At 42.1% G+C, this 22,311-nt stretch overlaps 1 protein-coding gene across 1 annotated transcript in view; it reads left to right on the top strand.

Moving 5' to 3' along the window:
* SEZ6L2 (seizure related 6 homolog like 2) overlaps positions 1–22,311 on the top strand; it is a 73,243-nt gene that overhangs the window by 50,151 nt on the left and 781 nt on the right. The window contains exons 13-16 of the mRNA XM_082261240.1: positions 3,933–4,124; positions 14,343–14,381; positions 14,643–14,760; positions 17,089–17,191. Of these exons, the coding sequence (XP_082117366.1) occupies positions 3,933–4,124; positions 14,343–14,381; positions 14,643–14,760; positions 17,089–17,191 (452 nt within the window). The remainder of the gene's footprint in view (positions 1–3,932; positions 4,125–14,342; positions 14,382–14,642; positions 14,761–17,088; positions 17,192–22,311) is intronic.

Raw genomic sequence — 22,311 nt, 5'->3', positions numbered from 1 at the left:
GTATATTCCCATGAAGAGATCCTGGTGACCACTCCAAAAAATCATAGTGTATATTCCCGCGAAGAGATCCTGGTGACCACGCCAAAAAATCATAGTGTATATTCCCATGAAGAGATCCTGGTGACCACGCCAAAAAATCATAGTGTATATTCCCATGAAGAGATCCTGGAGACCACCCCAAAAAATCATAGTGTATATTCCCATGAAGAGATCCTGGAGACCACCCCAAAAAATCATAGTGTATATTCCCATGAAGAGATCCCGGTGACCACGCCAAAAAATCATACTGTATATTCCCATGAAGAGATCCTGGTGACCACGCCAAAAAATCATAGTGTTTATTCCCATGAAGAGATCCCGGTGACCACGCCAAAAAATCATACTGTATATTCCCATGAAGAGATCCTGGAGACCACCCCAAACAATCATAGTTTATATTCCCATGAAGAGATCCTGGTGACCATGCCAAAAAATCATAGTGCATATTCCCATGAAGAGATCCTGGTGACCATGCCAAAAAATCATAGTGTATATTCCCATGAAGAGATCCCGGTGACCACGCCAAAAAATCATAGTGTATATTCCCATGAAGAGATCCCGGTGACCACGCCAAAAAATCATAGCTTATATTCCCATGAAGAGATCCTGTTGACTACACCAAGAAAATCATAGTGTATACTGTATTCCCATGAAAAGAACTTGGCCACCATGCCAAAAAATCAAAGTGTATATTACTATTAGGAGATCCTGCTGACTACGCCAAAAAATCATATGTTCCCATAAAGAGATCCTGGTGACCACGCGCGTAAAAATCATAGTGTATATTCCCATGAAGAGATCCTGATGACCACGCCAAAAAATCATAATGCATATTCCCATGAAGAGATCCCGGTGACCACGCCAAAAAATCATAGTGTATATTCCCATGAAGAGATCCCGGTGACCACGCCAAAAAATCATAGTGTATATTCCCATGAAGAGATCCTGGTGACCACCCCAAAAAATCATAGTGTATATTCCCATGAAGAGATCCTGGTGACCACCCCAAAAAATCATAGTGTATATTCCCATGAAGAGATCCTGGTGACCACCCCAAAAAATCATAGTGTATATTCCCATGAAGAGATCCCGGTGACCACGCCAAAAAATCATAGTGTATATTCCCATGAAGAGATCCTGGAGACCACCCCAAAAAATCATAGTGTATATTCCCATGAAGAGATCCTGGAGACCACCCCAAAAAATCATAGTGTATATTCCCATGAAGAGATCCCGGTGACCACGCCAAAAAATCATAGTGTATATTCCCATGAAGAGATCCTGGTGACCACCCCAAAAAATCATAGTGTATATTCCCATGAAGAGATCCTGGTGACCACCCCAAAAAATCATAGTGTATATTCCCATGAAGAGATCCTGGTGACCACCCCAAAAAATCATAGTGTATATTCCCATGAAGAGATCCCGGTGACCACGCCAAAAAATCATAGTGTATATTCCCATGAAGAGATCCTGGAGACCACCCCAAAAAATCATAGTGTATATTCCCATGAAGAGATCCTGGAGACCACCCCAAAAAATCATAGTGTATATTCCCATGAAGAGATCCCGGTGACCACGCCAAAAAATCATACTGTATATTCCCATGAAGAGATCCTGGTGACCACGCCAAAAAATCATACTGTATATTCCCATGAAGAGATCCTGGAGACCACCCCAAACAATCATAGTGTATATTCCCATGAAGAGATCCTGGTGACCATGCCAAAAAATCATAGTGCATATTCCCATGAAGAGATCCTGGTGACCATGCCAAAAAATCATAGTGTATATTCCCATGAAGAGATCCCGGTGACCACGCCAAAAAATCATAGCTTATATTCCCATGAAGAGATCCTGTTGACTACACCAAGAAAATCATAGTGTATATTCCCATGAAAAGAACTTGGCCACCATGCCAAAAAATCAAAGTGTATATTACTATTAGGAGATCCTGCTGACTACGCCAAAAAATCATATGTTCCCATAAAGAGATCCTGGTGACCACGCGTGTAAAAATCATACTGTATATTCCCATGAAGAGATCCTGATGACCACGCCAAAAAATCATAATGCATATTCCCATGAAGAGATCCCGGTGACCACGCCAAAAAATCATAGTGTATATTCCCATGAAGAGATCCCGGTGACCACGCCAAAAAATCATAGTGTATATTCCCATGAAGAGATCCTGGTGACCACCCCAAAAAATCATAGTGTATATTCCCATGAAGAGATCCCGGTGACCACGCCAAAAAATCATAGTGTATATTCCCATGAAGAGATCCTGGTGACCACGCCAAAAAATCATAGTGTATATTCCCATGAAGAGATCCTGGACACCACCCCAAAAAATCATAGTGTATATTCCCATGAAGAGAACCTGTTAACTACACCAAAAAATCTAATTGTTGTGCTGTTATGTACTGTGAGTCATGTCCTGAGAGTAGACCTAGGGTCAGATATACACTAACCAAAAGTATTGGGACGCTTACCTTCACACGCACATGAACTTTAATGGCATCCCAGTCTTAGTCCGCAGGGTTCAATATTGAGTTGGCCCGCCCTTTGCAGCTATAACAGCTTCAACTCTTCTGGGAAGGCTGTCCAGAAGGTTTAGGAGTGTATCTATGGGAATGTTTGACCATTCTTCCAGAAGCGCATTTGTGATGTCAGGCACTGATGTTGGACAAGAAGGCCTGGCTCGCAGTTGCCACTCTAAATTCATTGCAAAGGTGTTTTATCAGGTTGAGGTCAGGTCTCTGTGCAGGCCAGTCAAGTTCCTCCACCCCAAACTCACTCATCCATGTCTTTATGGATCTTGCTTTGTGCACTGGTTAAAATCATTTGGTGGAGGGGGGATTATGATGTGGGGTTGTTTTTCAGAGGTTGGGCTTGGCCCCTTAGTTCCAGTGAAGGGAACTCTTGGGGCGTCAGCATACCAAGACATTTTGGACAATTTTATGCTCCCAACTTTGTGGGAACAGTTTGCGGATGGCCCCTTCCTGTTCAAAAATGACTGCGCACCAGTGCACAAAGCAAGGTCTATATATACATGGATGAATGGAAGCGGATTCTCCTCCCAGAGATCGGCCAGGGGAAGGGAGAGGAGAGCGGGCCGGATCACACAGAGAGGTAAACTCCGCTGTCAACCAAAGTCCCGCCTCCTGGACCTGCTCCTATGAAAGACACTGGTCCAATGGAAATTGAAGTAGTGTGACGTCTATTATAGGAGTCAGTCCAGGAGGCGGGACTTTGGTTGACAGCAGAGTTCCCCTCTCTGTCTGAACTGCCCGCTCTCCTTTTCCTCTCCTCTTCCTTCCTCTGGCCAATCGCTGGGAGGAGAATCGACTCCTATGAGGCTGCATTGATGGGCACTGATAGACTGCGCTGATGGGCAGTGATAGGCTGTATTAGTGGGCACTGATGAGTCTGCACTGATTGGCACTGATAGGCTGCATTGATGGGCATTGATAGGCTGCATTGATGGGCACTGCTAGGCTACATTGATGGGAACTAATAGGCTGCATTGATAGGCACTAATAGGCTGCATTAATGAGCACTGATGAGGCTGCACTGATGGGCACTGATAGACACTGATAGGCTGCATTGATGGGCACTAATGAGGCTGCATTGATGGGCACTGATAGGCTGCTTTGATGGGCACTGATAAAGTTAATATGTATTTTTGTAACTTAATTCTGCATAAAACATATAAAAGTGTCATTTCATGAGATAATTTACCTTAATTAGGGGCGGAATTATGGGTGGGGCAGGGTAGGGGTTGGGTGGGGCAACTGGTGGCGAGTAACTCTTAACTTGGACTTGAAATTTTGAGCCCTGCTTTAAATTATATTTTTTAATGTTAAGATGAATTGTAACCCACTTTCTAGTGAAGTACGAGCCTTGTCTGAACCCCGGAGTTCCAGAGAATGGATACCAGACGCTGTACAAGCACCATTACCAGGCGGGAGAGGCTCTGCGCTTCTTTTGTTATGAAGGCTTTGAACTAATCGGAGAAGTGACCATCATCTGCGTCCCTGGGCACCCATCACAGTGGAGCAACCAACCTCCTCTCTGTAAAAGTGAGTACCACTCCAGCTAGGGGTTTACCTTCTGCTCCATGCAGTAACGATCCTTACAGAAATATGGAGGATGCCATTTCTGGCCTGCTTCTGAAAATGCAAACTGTTTGGCTGTCAGTGACTCAGAGAGGGCCGAATCCAGAGAATTGGCCTCACAGTCAGGCAACTAGAATTTTTATTAACAGGTAAGACCTGATAATCTGTCAGCGACAGTTTTCCTTTAAAGTAGAATTATAGGCAGAACTTTTTTTTTTATTTTGTATAGAGTAAGCGAGGGTTATAACCCCTGTCAGATTTCTTTTCACCATCTGTGTCCCATTGGGGAGATTTATCTACACTTCCTGTCCCATAGCTAACCAGAAAGTGCGATAAAATCCTTGCAAATTAATGGAACTCCTTGGGGACCCCTAGCTCACCAGAATTAGTGTCCCCATTGGAAGATTTCCCTTCACTTCCTGTCCTATAGCCAACCAGGAAGTGCGTGGAAATCCTTGCAAATTAATGGAACTCCTTGGGGACCCCCAGCGCACCAGAACTAGTGTCACCATTGGAAGATTTTCCTTCACTTCCTGTCCCATAGCCAACCAAGAAGTGCATGGAAATCCTTGCAAATTAATGGAACTCCTTGGGGACCCCCAGCGCACCAGAACTAGTGTCCCCATTGGAAGATTTCCCTTCACTTCCTGTCCCATAGCCAACCAGGAAGTGCATGGAAATCCTTGCAAATTAATGGAACTCCTTGGGGACCCCCAGCGCACCAGAATTAGTGTCCCCATTGGAAGATTTCCCTTAACTTCCTGTCCCATAGCCAAACAGGAAGTGAGAGGCAATCCCTGCAAATTAATGGAACTCCTTGGGGACCCCCAGCGCACCAGAACTAGTGTCCCTATTGGAAGATTTCCCTTCACTTCCTGTCCCATAGCCAACCAGGAAGTGCGTGGAAATCCTTGCAAATTAATGGAACTCCTTGGGGACCCCCAGCGCACCAGAATTAGTGTCCCCATTGGAAGATTTCCCTTCACTTCCTGTCCCATAGCCAAACAGGAAGTGAGAGGAAATCCCTGCAAATTAAGGAAATCCCTTGGGGACCCCCAGCTCTCCAGAACTAGTGTCCCCATTGGAAGATTTCCCTTAACTTCCTGTCCCATAGCCAAACAGGAAGTGAGAGGAAATCCCTTAACCACTTGCCGACCAGTCACGTTGACTGTACTGCGGCAAAGTGGTTCGTTATCGTCTGGCGACGTAGACCTACGTCACCAGACATTCCCCTCTACGTCGCTGGACTCCTCCCCTTCCGGGCGGCGCTCGCGCGCTGCCGGAGGCTCGCTCCCGCTGTATTCAGTCACAGTGGGAGTCGGGCCAGGGGAGGAGCGGAGGTGATCACCGCCGCTCTTCCCCGATCGTCGGGGAATCGAGTGTGGAGATCCGCCCACTTGTGTAAACAAAGCGGGCGGATCTCCTAAGTGACAGGCAGGGTCAGATCGCAGGTTCAGCTGAACCTGCGATCTGTCCCTGTGTCACTCAGTCACCTCCCCCCACACACGTCAGTAAGCACCAGGCATACATTAACCCCTCCCTCTCCAATAAAAATTAACCCCTTCCCTGCCAGTGTCATTTTTACAGTAACAGTGCATATTTGATAGAAAAATAGCCTAGGCTATATACAGCGCTTGCCGCAGAAAAACAATTAACTTAATGTATGTGAACAATGTTGAAAACTTATCTTTACAGTATAAGTGAAAATACAAATCAATTAAACACATGAAAATTAATAAAAAAATTCCAAGGAATTGATAAATAGATAAATAAGTCTTTTCCAGTGGTGATCAATATATGTGAATAAAATAAATGTAAAATTCAATAAAGTCTTTTCAAGTGGTGATCAGGTGCAAAGTGCTTCGTGCTCAATAAATAAAAGTTTGTGACTTTCATGACGTGGATTCCTCTTTTCCTGTGGCTTGCGGTAGAAATAAATGACTTACCAGAATTGTTGGGTCCTATGTGCTGTATAGCACTAGGACCTACAGCGCTTGGAGGCCGTTCAGGCCGGATTGGGGATCCCCTTTGTGGATGATCCTGGTGGGATGCAGGTTAGGTTCCTCCTTACCCGATCTCGATCCTCAGGATATGGGGTTAAAAGAAAGGCTCCAGATAGTGTAGTATCGTTTTAAAAGTTTATTCATCAAATATTCATAAAAATCTGAGCGAAGAAAGACTCAAACTCCAAGTTTGCAGGCAAAGAAACCGCTTACAAACACCTCCACCTCCTAGTGTTCCGGCTTGCATTCCACGTGGTAAATAGCGTGCTGACATGCGTTCCACAACCTTGAATATTTTAGTGATAAAAAATGCAGAAAACTTACATATAAAACTGGGTAGATGCGTTTAGTAGTAAGCACAATACCGCCGATGCGGTGTACTCCGATAAAATGAGGGAAAGAGGGGGAACCAGCGCTATGGATGAGAACTTCCGAGCCTGTAAAGTGATTAGGTTGCAGCCACCAACCGACCCCTAAGAAACTTAGGGGTTAAAATGTGTTGTGGGGGCGGAAAAAGTTGGGAACGGCGCTACCTGAGGTATGTACAAAATGTGAATGGGGTAGAGGAAAAAAGTGCTTAGTGCATATATAAATAGTGCAGATATAAATATGTGCAGATGCTATACCTGTGAAAGAAAGATTTCAAACCACTGGCCGAATGTAGGTAATAGCAGACTTCAGCCACTAATCGAGTGAGAATAAATATCAATATAAATAGGTGGCAAGGTATGGTATAAATAAATAGTGCAGTAAAGTAAATCCCAATAAATAGATATATAGTGGAAATGGATAAAAGATAATTGATATGGTGGTCGGTAGTAATAAGCAAAAAAAGCAGTGGAAAAACTCTTGAGTACCTTTTGTATGGTATTCCTCCAATATGACTACTAGAGGTCGCACTTACCCTGTAGCCAGATAATGTTCATGAAGAACGTATAGGGTATGAAAAAAACTCTCAGACCTGTCCCCAAACCGGAAGTGAGGTTGACGTTAGGTTCCGTCCTACGCGTTTCGTCATTGGACGTCTACCGCTCCCGTAGACGTCCAATGACGAAACGCGTAGGGCGGGACCTAACGTCAACGTCACTTCCGGTCCGCAGCTCGCCAAGTGTGGAACGCGGAAGCTTCTCCGGCGCTGTCTGCACCTGTCTGACATGATCTGCTGCATCCATTGCTTAAGCGTGAGTTACTACTAGCCTTTTGTAAACTCTCTATTGTATGCCACACTAAGAGGTCTGTTTCTCCCTTGCACTCAGATGGGATCCATCGGTCCGTAAGGACAGATTGGGGACAGGTCTGAGAGTTTTTTTCATACCCTATACCAGTGATGGCGAACCTTGGCACCCCAGATGTTTTGGAACTACATTTCCCATGATGCTCAACTACACTGCAGAGTACAGGAGCATCATGGGAAATGTAGTCCCAAAACATCTGGGGTGCCAAGGTTCGCCATCACTGCCCTATACGTTCTTCATGAACATTATCTGGCTACAGGGTAAGTGCGACCTCTAGTGGTCATATTGGAGGAATACCATACAAAAGGTACTCAAGAGTTTTTCCACTGCTTTTTTTGCTTATTACTACCGACCACCATATCAATTATCTTTTATCCATTTCCACTATATATCTATTTATTGGGATTTACTTTACTGCACTATTTATTTATACCATACCTTGCCACCTATTTATATTGATATTTATTCTCACTCGATTAGTGGCTGAAGTCTGCTATTACCTACATTCGGCCACTGGTGTACTCCGATGCTTCCGGTCTCGGCCGTAGACTGGAAGTGACGTCACCACGGCTTTTACCGACGCGTTGCGTCACAAACACAAGTGACTTTTTCAAGGGTTTATAGTTTTATATGTAAGTTTTCTGCATTTTTTATCATTAAAATATCCTGATTTACTACACTATGAGAGCCCCTTCTCGTCTTTGATGAGCGAGTGTCCCAGGAATCGATGTATTTTCTATCTGAGTGATGATACCGTTGTAAGGAAAGGAATACTAATTGGGCATTACATTGTGGAGATCCATATATTTACACCTATAGGCCCCCCATCTATTGGAGAACATCCGGAGGTCCTTTATGGTGATTGATTACACCGAAACGCTCATTTGAGTGTTAATGGAGGTGAGCAGGCATTGCACCTAATTTTGGATCCCTAGCTCACAAAATATCGCACCTGGCTGTCACCGGAACCATCCCTTTAGTGTCACTGGACCACATATGAACTTTCACTATTCCCTCTTGAAAATACCAGCACTTTATAATTGTTGCACCTATTTATATGGGATTTTGTGTTATTTTGTCAGATTTTGACTGTATTTACCCAGCGATATACACATTATTTCAAGCACTTTGTAGCATTCATTTTGCTTATCATTTTATTTGCACCTTTAAATTTATTGCACAGAATATTTTCTCACTTGCACCGAATATTGTCAGTTACATCACTGGGATTTTTTGCAACCTCTTTGTTGCTCACCACCAGTATTTTATGTATTTATGATTCAGCTCCGATCACTTTATCTATCTTCTTATCAGCGTCACTTATCTTATCTTTCATGTAAGAGTTTGAAATTGTCATTTTATTGCTGTTTTATTATTTGTTTTTACCTATATATCTGGTCACATTCTGCATATATTTTAGAAAAATTTTTTTGGTCCACCATTCCCAAGAAATCAAGCGCTTATTCTCTCTGCGATTGACTTGTTTTAGTATGTTGTTGTGACACTACTGAATGGGCTGCTGATTTATGGTGTTCCACTGCATACATCATCCTTTGATCCCACATCTTCTTATACCTTGCTGGTAGCGCATAGGTTCACTTTCCTTTTTAATTCATCAATCACTAATAGTTTCTGCTGTGTGATTAAATTGTGGCATTATGCAATTGTAGGTGACTGACCACCAGTGTTGCCAGCCTCCCGAAGTGAAACTTACTGACAGGACACCAAAATATACTGACAGCGCCAATTATTTTACTAGCACAACACATTAAATTTACTGACAGCACCAATTTTTTTACTGGCACAACACATGAAACTTACTGACAGCGCCAATTTTTTTACTGGCACAACGCATAAAATTTACTGACAGTGCCACTTTTTTTTTACTGGCACAACACAAAATCTACTGACAGCGCCAATTTTTTGACTGGCACAATGCATACAATTTACTGACAGCGCCAATTTTTTGACTGGCACAACACAAAATTTACTGACAGCGCCAATTTTTTGACTGGCACAACGCATAAAATTTACTGACAGTGCCACTTTTTTTTTACTGGCACAACACAAAATCTACTGACAGCGCCAATTTTTTGACTGGCACAATGCATACAATTTACTGACAGCGCCAATTTTTTGACTGGCACAACACAAAATTTACTGACAGCGCCAATTTTTTGACTGGCACAACGCATAAAATTTACTGACAGTGCCACTTTTTTTTTACTGGCACAACACAAAATCTACTGACAGCGCCAATTTTTTGACTGGCACAATGCATACAATTTACTGACAGCGCCAATTTTTTGACTGGCACAACACAAAATTTACTGACAGCGCCAATTTTTTGACTGGCACAACGCATAAAATTTACTGACAGTGCCACTTTTTTTTTACTGGCACAACACAAAATCTACTGACAGCGCCAATTTTTTGACTGGCACAATGCATACAATTTACTGACAGCGCCAATTTTTTGACTGGCACAACACAAAATTTACTGACAGCGCCAATTTTTTGACTGGCACAACACATAAAATTTACTGACAGTGCCAAATTTATTACTGGCACAACACATGAAATTTACTGACAGAGCCAAATTTTTTAATGACACTTCAAAAAAGTACAAGTACAGTGCAAATATCAATATTTAACCACTTTACCACCGGAGGATTTTGCTGTCTTACGTCCGGGCCACTTTTTGCGATTCGGCACTGTGCAAATTAAACTGACAATTGCGCGGTCATGCGACGCTGTACCCAAACCAAATTTACGTCCTTTTTTTTTCACAAACAGAGCTTTCTTTTGGTGGTATTTGATCACCCGTGCGATTTTTACTTTTTGCGCTATAAACAAAAAAAGAGCGTACATTGTGAAAAAATAACAATATTTTTCAATTTTTTTTATATGAAATTCCCCCCCCCCAAAAAAAATGTAAAAATCTAAATTTTTTTAAATTTTCGGCCAATTTGTTTTCTGCTACCTATGTTTGGTAAAAAAAAAATCACAATAAGCGTATTTTGAATGGTTTGCGCAAAAGTTATTGCGTTTACTAACTAAGGGAAAGATTTCTGTCATTTTTGGTGTTTTTTTTTTTTACGCGTAATGGCGGCGATCTGCGATTTTTTTTGCGGGACTGCGACATTGCGGCGGACAGATCGGACCCTTGACTGACATTTTTGACACTTTTGGGGGTACCAGTGACATTACTGCAGTAATCAGTGCTATATATATGCACTGTTACTGTAAAAATGACACTGGCAGGGAAGGGGTTAATTTTATTGGAGAGGAGGGGTTAATGTATGCCTGGTGTTTACTGACGTGTGTGGGGGGAGGTGACTGAGTGACCCAGGGACAGATCGCAGGTTCAGCTATGCTGAACCCTGCAATCTGTCACTGTTTGTCACTTAGGAGATCCGCCCGCTTTGTATACACAAGCGGGCGGATCTCCAAACTCGATTCCCCGATGATCGGGGAAGAGCGGCGGTGATCCCCGCCGCTCCTCCCCTGGCCCGACTCCCGCTGTGACTGAAAACAGCGGGAGGGAGCCTCCGGCGGCGCACGAGCGCAGCCCACAAGGGGAGGAGTCCAGCGACGTAGGTCTACGTCGCTGGACGGAATCGAGCCACTTTGCCGCAGTACATTCCCAGTGACTGGTCGGCAAGTGGTTAAAGTGGAAAATGAAGTCCTGCTAGATCACTTTGTGCTGGCCCATTTGACAGGTGTAGCTACTGTATGTAAAAATAAGTACTACACTCTCACCCTGCTCTGCACATGCTCAGATCTGCTGACAGCCCTAAAGCGGGGTTCCAGTCCCCCAAACACTTTTCTTTTTTTTTTTTTTTTTTTTTAGATTCCTCTGTATTTGTCTAAACATATATATATTAACATTTAGAACATGTCATATGTGTGGTCATTTTAGTTAATGTTATAATATTTGATATATATATTATATTATATATTAGGTTTCATGTTAGCTGTGGGCATCTGAAGCCCTCTTTTCTTTATTTCCAGGATTTCGGCTACCCAGCATGCACCTCCCGATCTTGCGCCTGCGCAGACTGGTCCTGAGCAGATATGCTCTACTTCCTTCCGTCAGATGCAATTTTTAGAAAATTGCTCCTAACTCCCCCCATTCGCGTCATTTTCGGTCTCGAAATAATGGCAGATTTCAAAACTAGGCGATTCGCAAGGACTCCTGGAACACATGATGCCGCTATCCCAGGAGCCCTTGCGAATCAGCTAGTGACGTAATTGCCTAGGCAGCCACAGCCGAAAGTGCTGCTGAAAAAAAGAACAAATAAAGTATTTACTTCCAAAAAAAAAAAAAAACTTGCCATTGGTAAAAGCATTCTCAATGCTTTCAACATATATTGCAACAATAACAATGGGTGGAACTCCACTTGAAAGCAGAATTAAACCCTCCTATCCTTTACAGCCAAGGAAGCTGCTTCTGTTTGATCTTCAACTGCCACGGTGCTGTACATGTGATCAGTTATGGCATCAGCCATTTGTTGTTTGACAGTTTGGTTGAGGACCCAAGCAAATATATAGCACAGTGCTTGTGCTGTGTAATGTGGCCATTTCCATCATTTAAAATACCTGGCTGATCCTGCCAGGTTCTGCCCTCCCCCATGTAAACTGACCACTGTATATCATGGCTGCTGAGCCCTGACACCGTGGTCAGTTTACGTGCCTCCATCATCCGCAGCCCTCCTCTCTTCTCTCCCGCATCTTCTCCCCCCTCCCCCCTGCCTGTCAGCTAGTGACAGTGTCCGCCCCTCCACTTCTGCAGCTAAAATAACATTTACATTTTTATATAATCCTCTCTGTTTCCTCATCCTGTGTGCCCCTGTGTGTGTATTAAGAAAATGTTGTCACCTGATTCCAGAGCACCGCTCGGCGCTCACGTTACTGGCCGTCTCTCTCCTCCTCTCCTTTCCTCCTCTTGACTGACATCAGCAGGTGATTCCCAGCCTCTCCCGCTGCAGCTGTCAGATGGAGAGAGGCGGCCGGTCACGTGAGCGCCGAGAGGTGCTCTGAAATCAGATATAGACGGCATTTTTTATATAAAATGCACACACGGGCACACAGAGAGAGGATTGTATAAAAAGTATATAGTGGCCTAACAACCACTTCAAGCTACAAACATGTAGCTAGTACTATTAGCAATGTGCTTAACCACTTGCCGACTGCCGCACGACTATTTACGTCGGCAGTCAGCCCCTCACAGGCAGAGCGACTTAGGGCTACGTCGTTAGCCTGTAAGGGTTTTGGAAGCGAGCGCGCGCCGCCGGATGCGCGCTCCCGCTCGGTCACTGACCCCCCCGTGCGTGTGCATGGCGGACCCGATGTCCGCCGGGCACTCGGCGATCGTCCGTGACAGTGGGAGGAAGGCAGGCGGCTGATGTAAACAAGCCGCCTGTCATTCTCCCCTGTGTAAGGCTGGCCATACACTATACAATTTTCTTGTTCAACTTTGCTTTAGATTTACCAAAACCATGTGATATAGGGTCAAACCTAAACACTTTCAATGTGTATGCAATCTGGCAGGCCCTTGCACTACATAGTTTAAGGTAAATCTAAAGGAAATTGAATAAGAAAATTGTATAGTGTATGGCCAGCTTAAGAATAGTGATCAAATGGTTCTGCTATGTAGGACCGTTGATCACTGTTCTTACACATCAAGCCACATCCAATCAGTTAGAAACACGTCCCTAGGGACACACTTAACCCCTCCCTCTCAAAAAAAGTTAACCACTTCACTGCCAGTGTCATTTTTACAGTAACAGGGCATATGTATAGCACTGATTACTGTAGTAATGTCACTGGTAACCCCAAAAGTGTCAAAAATGTCAGTCAAGGGTCCGATCTGTCCGCCCCAATGTCGCAGTACCGAAAAAAAATTGCAGATCGCCGCCATTACGCGTTAAAAAAAAAACAACAAAAATGACAAAAATATTTCCCTTTGTTAGTAAACGCAATAACTTTTGCCCAAAACAATCAAAATACGCTTTTTGCGATTTTTTTTTACCAAACATATGGTAAAAAAAAAAATTGGCCTAAAATGTTAAAAAATTTTGATTTTTACATTTTTTTTGGGGGGGGGGGGATTTCATATAAAAAAATGTGAAAAATATTGTTATTTTTGCAAAATTGATGCTATTTTTTTGTTTATAGCGCATGATCAAAAAATCGCACAGGTGATCAAATACCACCAAAAGAAAGCTCTGTTTGTGGGAAAAAAAGGACGTCAAATTTGTTTAGGTACAGCATCGCATGACCGCGCAATTGTCCGTTAAAGTCATGCAGTGCCGAATTGCAAAATAGGCGCTGGTCAGGAAGGGGGTAAAATCTTCCGGGGCTTAAGTGGTTAAGGTATAATAAAAGGCAAAAAAATGTATTTCTCCATTTACATGAAGGTTCAGCTGATATAACCCAGCAGCTTTGGCACCTGCATCCAACTGGAGAGATTTCCCTTCAATTTCAGTTAAATTTACGGACAGTGAGCAACCCTGCAGGCCAATGTATTACGATACTGCAATTCTTTTATGTAGCAGCTCACAATAAAGGCAATGTGATATAAGCAAAGAGATCAATCCCATGAGATATTTGTAGCCTGGTTGAGCTACAAATAATCACCCATGTAGGCCATGCCCTACTCTCTTGGTAAGTTTATACTCTCCTTTACATATCTGAATGCAGATGCCCCTGTAGAAGGCAGTAGGGACCACTCTATGAAGAGGTGACTTTCCCATTGCAAAGTACACATAAGGAGACCTCTGTTTTCATTAACAAAATATTACAGACAGAATTTCAGGAGTCTTTTGCACCCTGACATGGTTGAGTTCTTACATACATTTTGTATGGTAAAGAAAGTGTGGACAATAAATAAGACTTACTAATAAAATAAGTACAAATATTTTTTTTTATTTCATTTTCAGTTGCCTATGAGGAGCTCCTGGATGACAGGAAGTTGGAAGGTCTGACTTAGTGGATGTCTATTTAGTCATCACTTTCCGCCCAAACTTTTCACCACCATCATAACATACGCATCACCTGTGCCATTCCATCGCTGCATTGTTATATTAACATGACTAGGAGCCACCGCTTTGTTCATTACCCATCATCATCTAATCCCACCTCCGAGGTTCGTGGTCTGGGTCACCTCTTTCCATTTCAGGTCCATTAAAGAATATGCTCATCCCCTAGGTGAGTGACTTGTCTTTTTCTCTCTCTTCCAGTTGCCCAGACAACAGACCCCTCCCACCAGATGGAGGGTGGGAACATTGCGCTCGCCATTTTCCTGCCCATTATATTGGTCATCCTTCTGATTGGCGGAATATACATCTATTACACAAAGTGAGTGCACATTGAGTGGGGTCAGCAACAATTATGCTGGTTGTATGCATGATGATAGCTGATAGATTTGTTCATGGTATAAATGAGGAGGAAGGGGAATAAAATTGGCAGTAGGAAGGATACAATGGGATCGGCATAGTGGGTATAATATGTAATAATAGGTATAAATAACCATAACGTAATATTGGTATTGCTATTAGAAAAGCCGATGTCCCAAAATGTTTAATGGGATAAAACGGGAAGGGGGGAAAAACTGGACTTTGTATGAGGTGTGTGGAGTCGGTGGGCATGATAGAATAGTACAGTCACCTGACATAAGGTAAAAGATTTAATATATCATATATAAATCTCATAAAATGACATAAGCAAAACATGCATGATACATGAAGTTACATACATGTGACATACAGTCAAAGAGGCAATAAAACATCTTAAATGCAGAATCATACAATAATGATGAAGTATACATTGGGATAGAAGGTCATTGACGATATAATGTATATAGTCCAAATAACAAATTTATTAATGGGGGACACATCTATATTAGCTCGACGCGTTTCGTGGATATTCCCACTCATCAGGAGCAGATGCACCCCAAATCAGTATTTAAAATGGGGTCAAAATAAAAGGGGGTGGTATGGACAGTGGTCCAACAGCCAACAAATCTACTCCGGGAGCTGTAGGGGCCCGAACCACGGCCCAGGGCATGCCAGATAAACATTCCAGGGTGCATGTGAATAGCCAAGATATTAAATGGTGATGACACAGATGTTGATCTCCAGTGATTTCTATAGGGGTAAATGTGTAGGTTAGTATATAGGTGTTCACTGGTGCTAGAGTGACAAAAATGTAAAAAAGATATGGAGATATATCTGTACCTATGTAAAATAATAGAGATCTAAATAATAAATGGGAACCAATCAAAAAAATGTGTTCATAGATAATAAATTCCCCACACTAAAATGATCTGAATGCTCAACACTTCCCTACCTGAGCTAGAGATGTGCATGACGGAAACAATTGTTTTATTATTCATTCATTAAGTTAATCATTTTGTTTTGACATATTCGTTGTTTTAGAATGATTTGTTTTCGGGATTTGTTTCGTATATTCATTATTTTAAAATTGATTTGAATTTCAGAAGACGGCTGTATTCATTCTATTTTATTCTATTATTTTATTTCATTTTATTTTCTATTCCTTTATATTCTATTCTTTTATTGTCCTTTTTATTCTTTTATTTTCTGTTCTTTTATTTTCTATTCTATTCTTTTTTTTCTATGCTGTTTTATTCTATTCTTTTCTATTCTTTTATTTTCAATTTTATTTTATTTTATTCTATTCTAAAAAGTAGCCTAAGTAGGAATTATCATCGTTATTTCGAATTTTAATTAATTTTTCGAATTCAGATATTTTTGTTTCGTTATAATTTATTTCGGATTTGGAAATTTTGATTTTTAACAAAATGAATCGCACATGTCTAACCTGAACTAATGTAGAACTCTCACAAAAAAAGACTTGTAGAATATGGTGATTATACTGTAACAGAAGCAGCCAGAACAAACAAAGATTGGCGGGACACCCAAAATTTCCCAGTGGACAGAAACAGAGCTGAGAATTATGGCTGGGAGAGCTCGCTGTTAGAGTTTCCAAGATATAAGAATCCAAGGGCTGACTCAGCCTGCCAGATTTTACCTGTAACTAAAATATCACTTTTGGTCAGAGTTGTATAAAGTACTTGAAACCCATACTTGAGTAAAAGTACAAGTGCTCGATCAAAAAGTGACTTGAGTAGAAGTACTAAAGTATTCAACATTTTTTGTACTTAAGTATTGCAAGTAGTTTTTTAAAAAAAATTTGCTACTCAAGTACTGAAAGTAAAAGTACAAGTACTGTGTTATGTAGTTATTAAAGAAAAAAGTCAAAAGTTTGAACATCATATTGTTATTTCAAATGCAGCTTTTATTTATGCATACAGTAGCATTTATTTTCGTATGCGCTGATAATACACATGTTTTGAGCTTCATGAAACCTGCCATCTACTGTTCTGGCAGTGGTAATTTTTATAATTGTAACGAGTAACTATGCAGCACAAAAAAAAAAAATATCGGAGTAGAAGTATTGAAATCATCGAAAAAATGTAGTGAAGTAAAAGTGGAAGTAGGAGAAAAAAATTCTACTCCAGGAAAGTACAGATACCGCATTTCGGTACTTAAGTACAGTAGTGGAGTAGTTCTACTTAGTTACTATACATCTATGCTTTTGGTGGACTAAAGCTTTACTGAGCCAGTGCTCAGAAAACTGAACGTCTTCTGCTTTCCTCTTCAGGTTTCAAGGAAAGTCTCTTTTTGGATTCTCCTTCCCAGCTTCCCATTCTTACAGTCCTATCACCGTGGAGTCTGATTTCAATAACCCATTATATGAGGCTGGGGTAAGTGTGATAACCTGTCATTGATGGTGTAGAATGGGCCTTAGTGCATGCCAGATTGGGAAGAGGTCTTAGTGCTAGCTCAGGAATTACTGGAATGATTGTATTTCCCAGCTGGCCTGGGAACACCTTTGAATCCAATAGGACTGGAGCAATACTAAACCTTGACACAAAGAGCATTTGTCCTGGATCTTTGACTTAGTGCCCCAGGATTTCTGTTGAGTACCCCTGGTCTTCTACTGAATGCTCTGTCTTCTACTGAGTGCCTGGGTCTTTTAAGGAGTTTCCCTGACCTGCTACTGGGTGATATGGGTCTTCTACTGTTTCCAGGATCTTATACTGAGACCTCTGGGTCTGTTATTGAGTGTCCCGAGTCTTCTACTGGTCCTAGGGTCTTCTAGTAAGTGTCTCAGTTATTCTACTATGTGTCCCAGGTCTTCTAAGGAGTTCTGTGGGTCTTCTACAGAGTACCTCGGATCTTTTACTGACTGCCCTAGGTCTCTCTGCATTCTTTGTCATTATCCAAAGTATAACTTTAATATTTGCTCAGCCTTGACTGCCTAGGAGCATAGAAAAGAGGAAAGCGCCTCTTGAGTGTGGTATACAATTTAATAACAACAGACGATAATAGTGACTCACATCAAGGTTCTCGTTAACGTGTGTGGCGTGGCGTTATGCTCCGGTGGCTGGAAGTCTGCTTCAGTTCTGGTATAGTCTGACCGTCCGGGAGGGGTCTGGAGGCTTTCTCTGTCAACTTCCGGGTCGACTCGATGTAGGAACTTGCAGTAGCTTGAACAGCGGCCGGCAGCATCTGACGTCACATGCAAGGAAGGGCAGTAAGGGCAATCCGGGCTTCACTACGCGTTTCGGAGCATGCGTCAGATGCCAAGTTCGGGCATGCGCACTCCTTTTTCAAGTGTGAGTGCCCTGAGTCTTCTACTGGTCCTAGGGTCTTCTAGTAAGTGTCTCAGTTATTCTACTATGTGTCCCAGGTCTTCTAATGAGTTCTGTGGGTCTTCTACAGAGTACCTCAGATCTTTTACTGACTGCCTTAGGTCTCTCTGCAGTCATTGTCATTATCCAAAGTATAACTTTAATATTTGCTCAGCCTTGACTGCCTAGGAGGGGCTGGACCACACAAAGGTGGGCGGGAACATCCGAAACTTCCAGGTGGGCAGGAACCGGCAGGAATTGTCGGGGGGGGGTTCTCATGCTTGGAGTCCCAAGGACGGGGATCCTCAAACTACGGCCCTCCAGCTGTTGTGGAACCACACATCCCTCTGACATTCTCAGACATGATTAGGCATGATGGGGATTGTAGTTCCTGAACAACTGGAGGGCCATAGTTTAAAGACCCCCACCCAAGTAGATAGAAGAGAAAAGCCTGCGACTTACCTCAGCAGGTTCCACCTATTACTGAAACATTCATTTTGAAAGTGTGGGATTTATGACCTTATTTGGGGTAGGTTAACTACTGGAATTGCAATGTATATAAATTATAATACCAATATTCTGGTGCTAAAACCTATTGAAATAAGACCTAAAAAATCTATATACTGTATACCAGAGTCTAAAAGTAGGCATCTCCAGCAGCTGCACATAAGAACCACCTGGAGTGGTGGAAGTGAATACCATAATCTAAAAACACCAAAAAAAGCTCTCAGAGACAACCTTAATTATAATATTGGGAATATATCTGCAGTTTCATATGTACAGTAGATGTTATAAAAAAAAAAGAAAAAAAAAAGATGCCTCCAAACAACTCAGTTGAACTGCAAAGCATCCATTTTTATTAAAGGATGATAAATTAAAAGCACAGTCTTGAATAAGAAGGATCATCAGTAACAACTTAATCTTAATAATATAAGTGTCATTCCAACTATATTGGATAACCTTCCATAGCATGGATGTCATTCCAATAAAATGGAAGACTTGATAAAGGGGCCACTCCCCAAAGGCGTTTTTGTGGAGATGGCTTGTCCACACATTGGCTTGCGTTCCCTCCCAATGCCCCTTTTTGTATTCCACTCAGGGGTGCTCTATGATGCCACATCCAGCATGTAATTTCCGGTGACACGACGTTCTGCTGGGGAACCCTTAGATTAGGTTGTTAATGATCTGATGATCCTTCTTATACAAAACTGTGGTTATAATTCATCACCCTTTAATAATAAAATGGACGCTTTGCAGTTTAGTGGAGTTGTTTGGAGGCTCTTTTTATAACATGTTTTTACTCTGTAAAGATATTCCCATTAATTTAATTAAGGTTGTCTTTGAGCTCTTGTTTTGGTGTCTATGTACATTGCTGTGCAAAAGTATTTGCCCCCTTCCTGATTTTTATTTTTTTGTTGCATATTTGTCAGACCTAAATGATTCAGATCATCAAACTAATTTTAATATTACACAAAGATAACCCTGGTAAATTCAAAATGCTATTTTTAAAATGATTTCATTTATTAAGGGAAAAAAGCGGTCCAACCCTGCTTAGTCCTATGTGAAAAAGTAATTGCCCCCTAAACCTAATAACTGGTTGTGCAACCCTTGGCGGCAACAACTGCAATCAAGCTTTTGCGATAACTGGTAATGAGTCTTTCACATTTCTGTGGAGGAATTTTAGCCCACTCTTTTTGTAGAATTTTTTTTAATTCAGCCACATTGGAGGGTTTTCCAACACGAACAGCCTGTTTAAGGCCATGCCACAGCATCTCAATCGGATTTAAGTCTGGACTTTGAATGGGCCACTCCAAACCTTCATTTAGTTTTTTTGTGAGCCATTCAGAGGTGGACTTGCTGGTGTGTTTTGGATCATTGTCCAGCTGCATAACCCAAATGCACTTGAGCTTGAGGTCAGGAACTGATGGCCGGACATTCTCTTCAGGATTTTCTGGTAGAGGGCAGAAATCATGGTTCCATCAAATACGGCAAGTCATCCAGATCCTGAATCTTCAAAGCAGCCCCAGACCATCACACTACCACCACCATGTGTGACTGCTGGTCTGATGTTCTTCTTATGAAATGCTGTGTTAGTTTTGCGCCAGATGTAACGGGGTGCACGCCTTCCAAAAAGTCCACAGAATACTGGCCCAAAAGTCTTGGGGATAATTAAGATGTTTTTTTTTTACAAATGTGAGCCGAGCCTTTGTCTTCTTCTTGGTCAGAAGTGGCTTTGGCCTTGGAACTCTCCTATGGATGCCATTTTTGCCCAGTCTCTTTCTTATTGTTGAATCAGGAACACTGACCTTATCTGAGGCAAGTGAGGCCTGCAGTTCTTTAGATGTTTTTCTGGGTTCTTTTATGACCTCCTGGATGAATCGCCGTTGTGCTCTTGGAGTAATTTTGGTAGGCCGGCCACTCCTGGGAAGCTTAACCACTGTTCCAAGTTTTCTCTATTTGTGGATAATGGCTCTCACCGTGGTTCGCTGGAGTCCCAAAGCCTTATGCCTCGTACACACGCATCGATTATTGACCGTGAATTTTCGGCCAACGTCCGATCGGCCGTTTTTTGGCTTGTTAGTATGATGCTTCCGACAACCGACTCCGACTTTTCGACCGAAAAAAATCTGGTGTGCAGGCTATAAAATTTTTGTTGGCCAACAACACAATGGCCGATTTTCCGTCAGTCAGTACAGATTTCGGCAGACAAAAATCTGATGAGCAAGACTGGGCATGCTCAGAGAAGAGAAAAAACACGGAAAGTAAACCAGCACATGACATCACTTCAAAAGTAGATTTTTGTTGGCCGAGAAAATTCGTGTGCAGTCTAGGCACATTCCAACCAACAAAACACAACTCTTGACAAAAGTCGGACGATCCGTCGGCCGATAATCGTTGCGTGTGTACGAGGCATTAGAAATGGCTTTGTAACACTTACAGAATGATATGCGTCAATTACTTTCTCATTACTATTCTCAATTACTATTTCCATAACCCGTATTCTAATTACTATTCTGATCTGTTCTTGAATTTCTTTAGATTGCGGTATGATGTGTTGCTTTTTGAGATTTTTTAGCGTGCTTCACTTTGTCAGACAGCTTCTATTTCAGTGATTTCTTGCTTCAACAGGTCTGGCAGTAATCAAGCCTGGATGAAAGATGTGTTTCACATGTGTCAAGTGAAACTTAACTCAGCTTTCCAAAAAATGTGGTTAGGCATTGTTCATTCATGATTTAGCAAGCGAGGGGGCATTTACTTTTTCACATAGGACCAGGCAGGTTTGGACAGCTTTTTTCCGTTATGAATTAAAACATCATTTAAAAACTGCATTTTGTATTTACTCGGGTTATCTATGTGTAATATTAAAATTGGTTTAATGATCAGAATACTTTAACCACTTGCCGACCGCTGCAAGAACATATACTGCGGCGGTCAGCCCTGTGCAGGCAAAGTGACGTACCGTAGCCTGTGAGCCAATAGGGGGTGACCGCCCCTGCTCGTTCACAGACACCTCAGCGCGAGTGACCGGCGGACCCGATGTCCGCTGGTCACTCGCGATTGTCAGTTACAGAGGGAGAAAGGCAGGCGACTAATGTAAACACAGCCGCCTGTCATTCTCTCTTGTGTAACAGCAGAGATCATACGGTCCTGCTATGTAGGACTGTAGATCTCTGCTGTTACATAAAAAGCCACATCCATGCACAGTTAGAAGCACGCCCCTAGGGACACACTTAACCCCTCCTTCCCCAATAAAGTTAACCTCTTCCCTGCCAGTGTTATTTTTACAGTAACAGTGCATATGTATAGCACGGATTACTGTAGAAATGTCACTGGTACCCCCAAAAGTGTCAAAAATGTCAGTCAAGGGTCCGATCTGTCCGCCGCAATGTCGCAGTCCCGGAAAAAAGAAAAGAAAAAAAAACTCGCAGATCGCCGCCATTACTCATTAAAAAAAAAAACAACAAAAATGACAGAAATCTTTCCCTTAGTTAGTAAACGCAATAACTTTTGCGCAAACCAATCAAAATACGCTTATTGTGATTTTTTTTACCAAACATATGTAGCAGAAAACAAATTGGCCAAAAATGTTAAAAAATTTTGATTTTACATTTTTTTGGGGGGACTTTCATATAAAAAAAAGATTTAAAAATATTGTTATTTTTGCAAAATTGTCGCTGTTTTTTTGTTTA

This window comes from Pelophylax lessonae (genome assembly GCF_965119305.1).
Source record: "Pelophylax lessonae genome assembly, chromosome: 6".
NCBI classification, from domain to species: domain Eukaryota; kingdom Metazoa; phylum Chordata; class Amphibia; order Anura; family Ranidae; genus Pelophylax; species Pelophylax lessonae.
The sequence above is the reverse complement of the archived record's forward strand: the minus strand, read 5'-3'. Positions and strand labels throughout refer to the sequence as shown.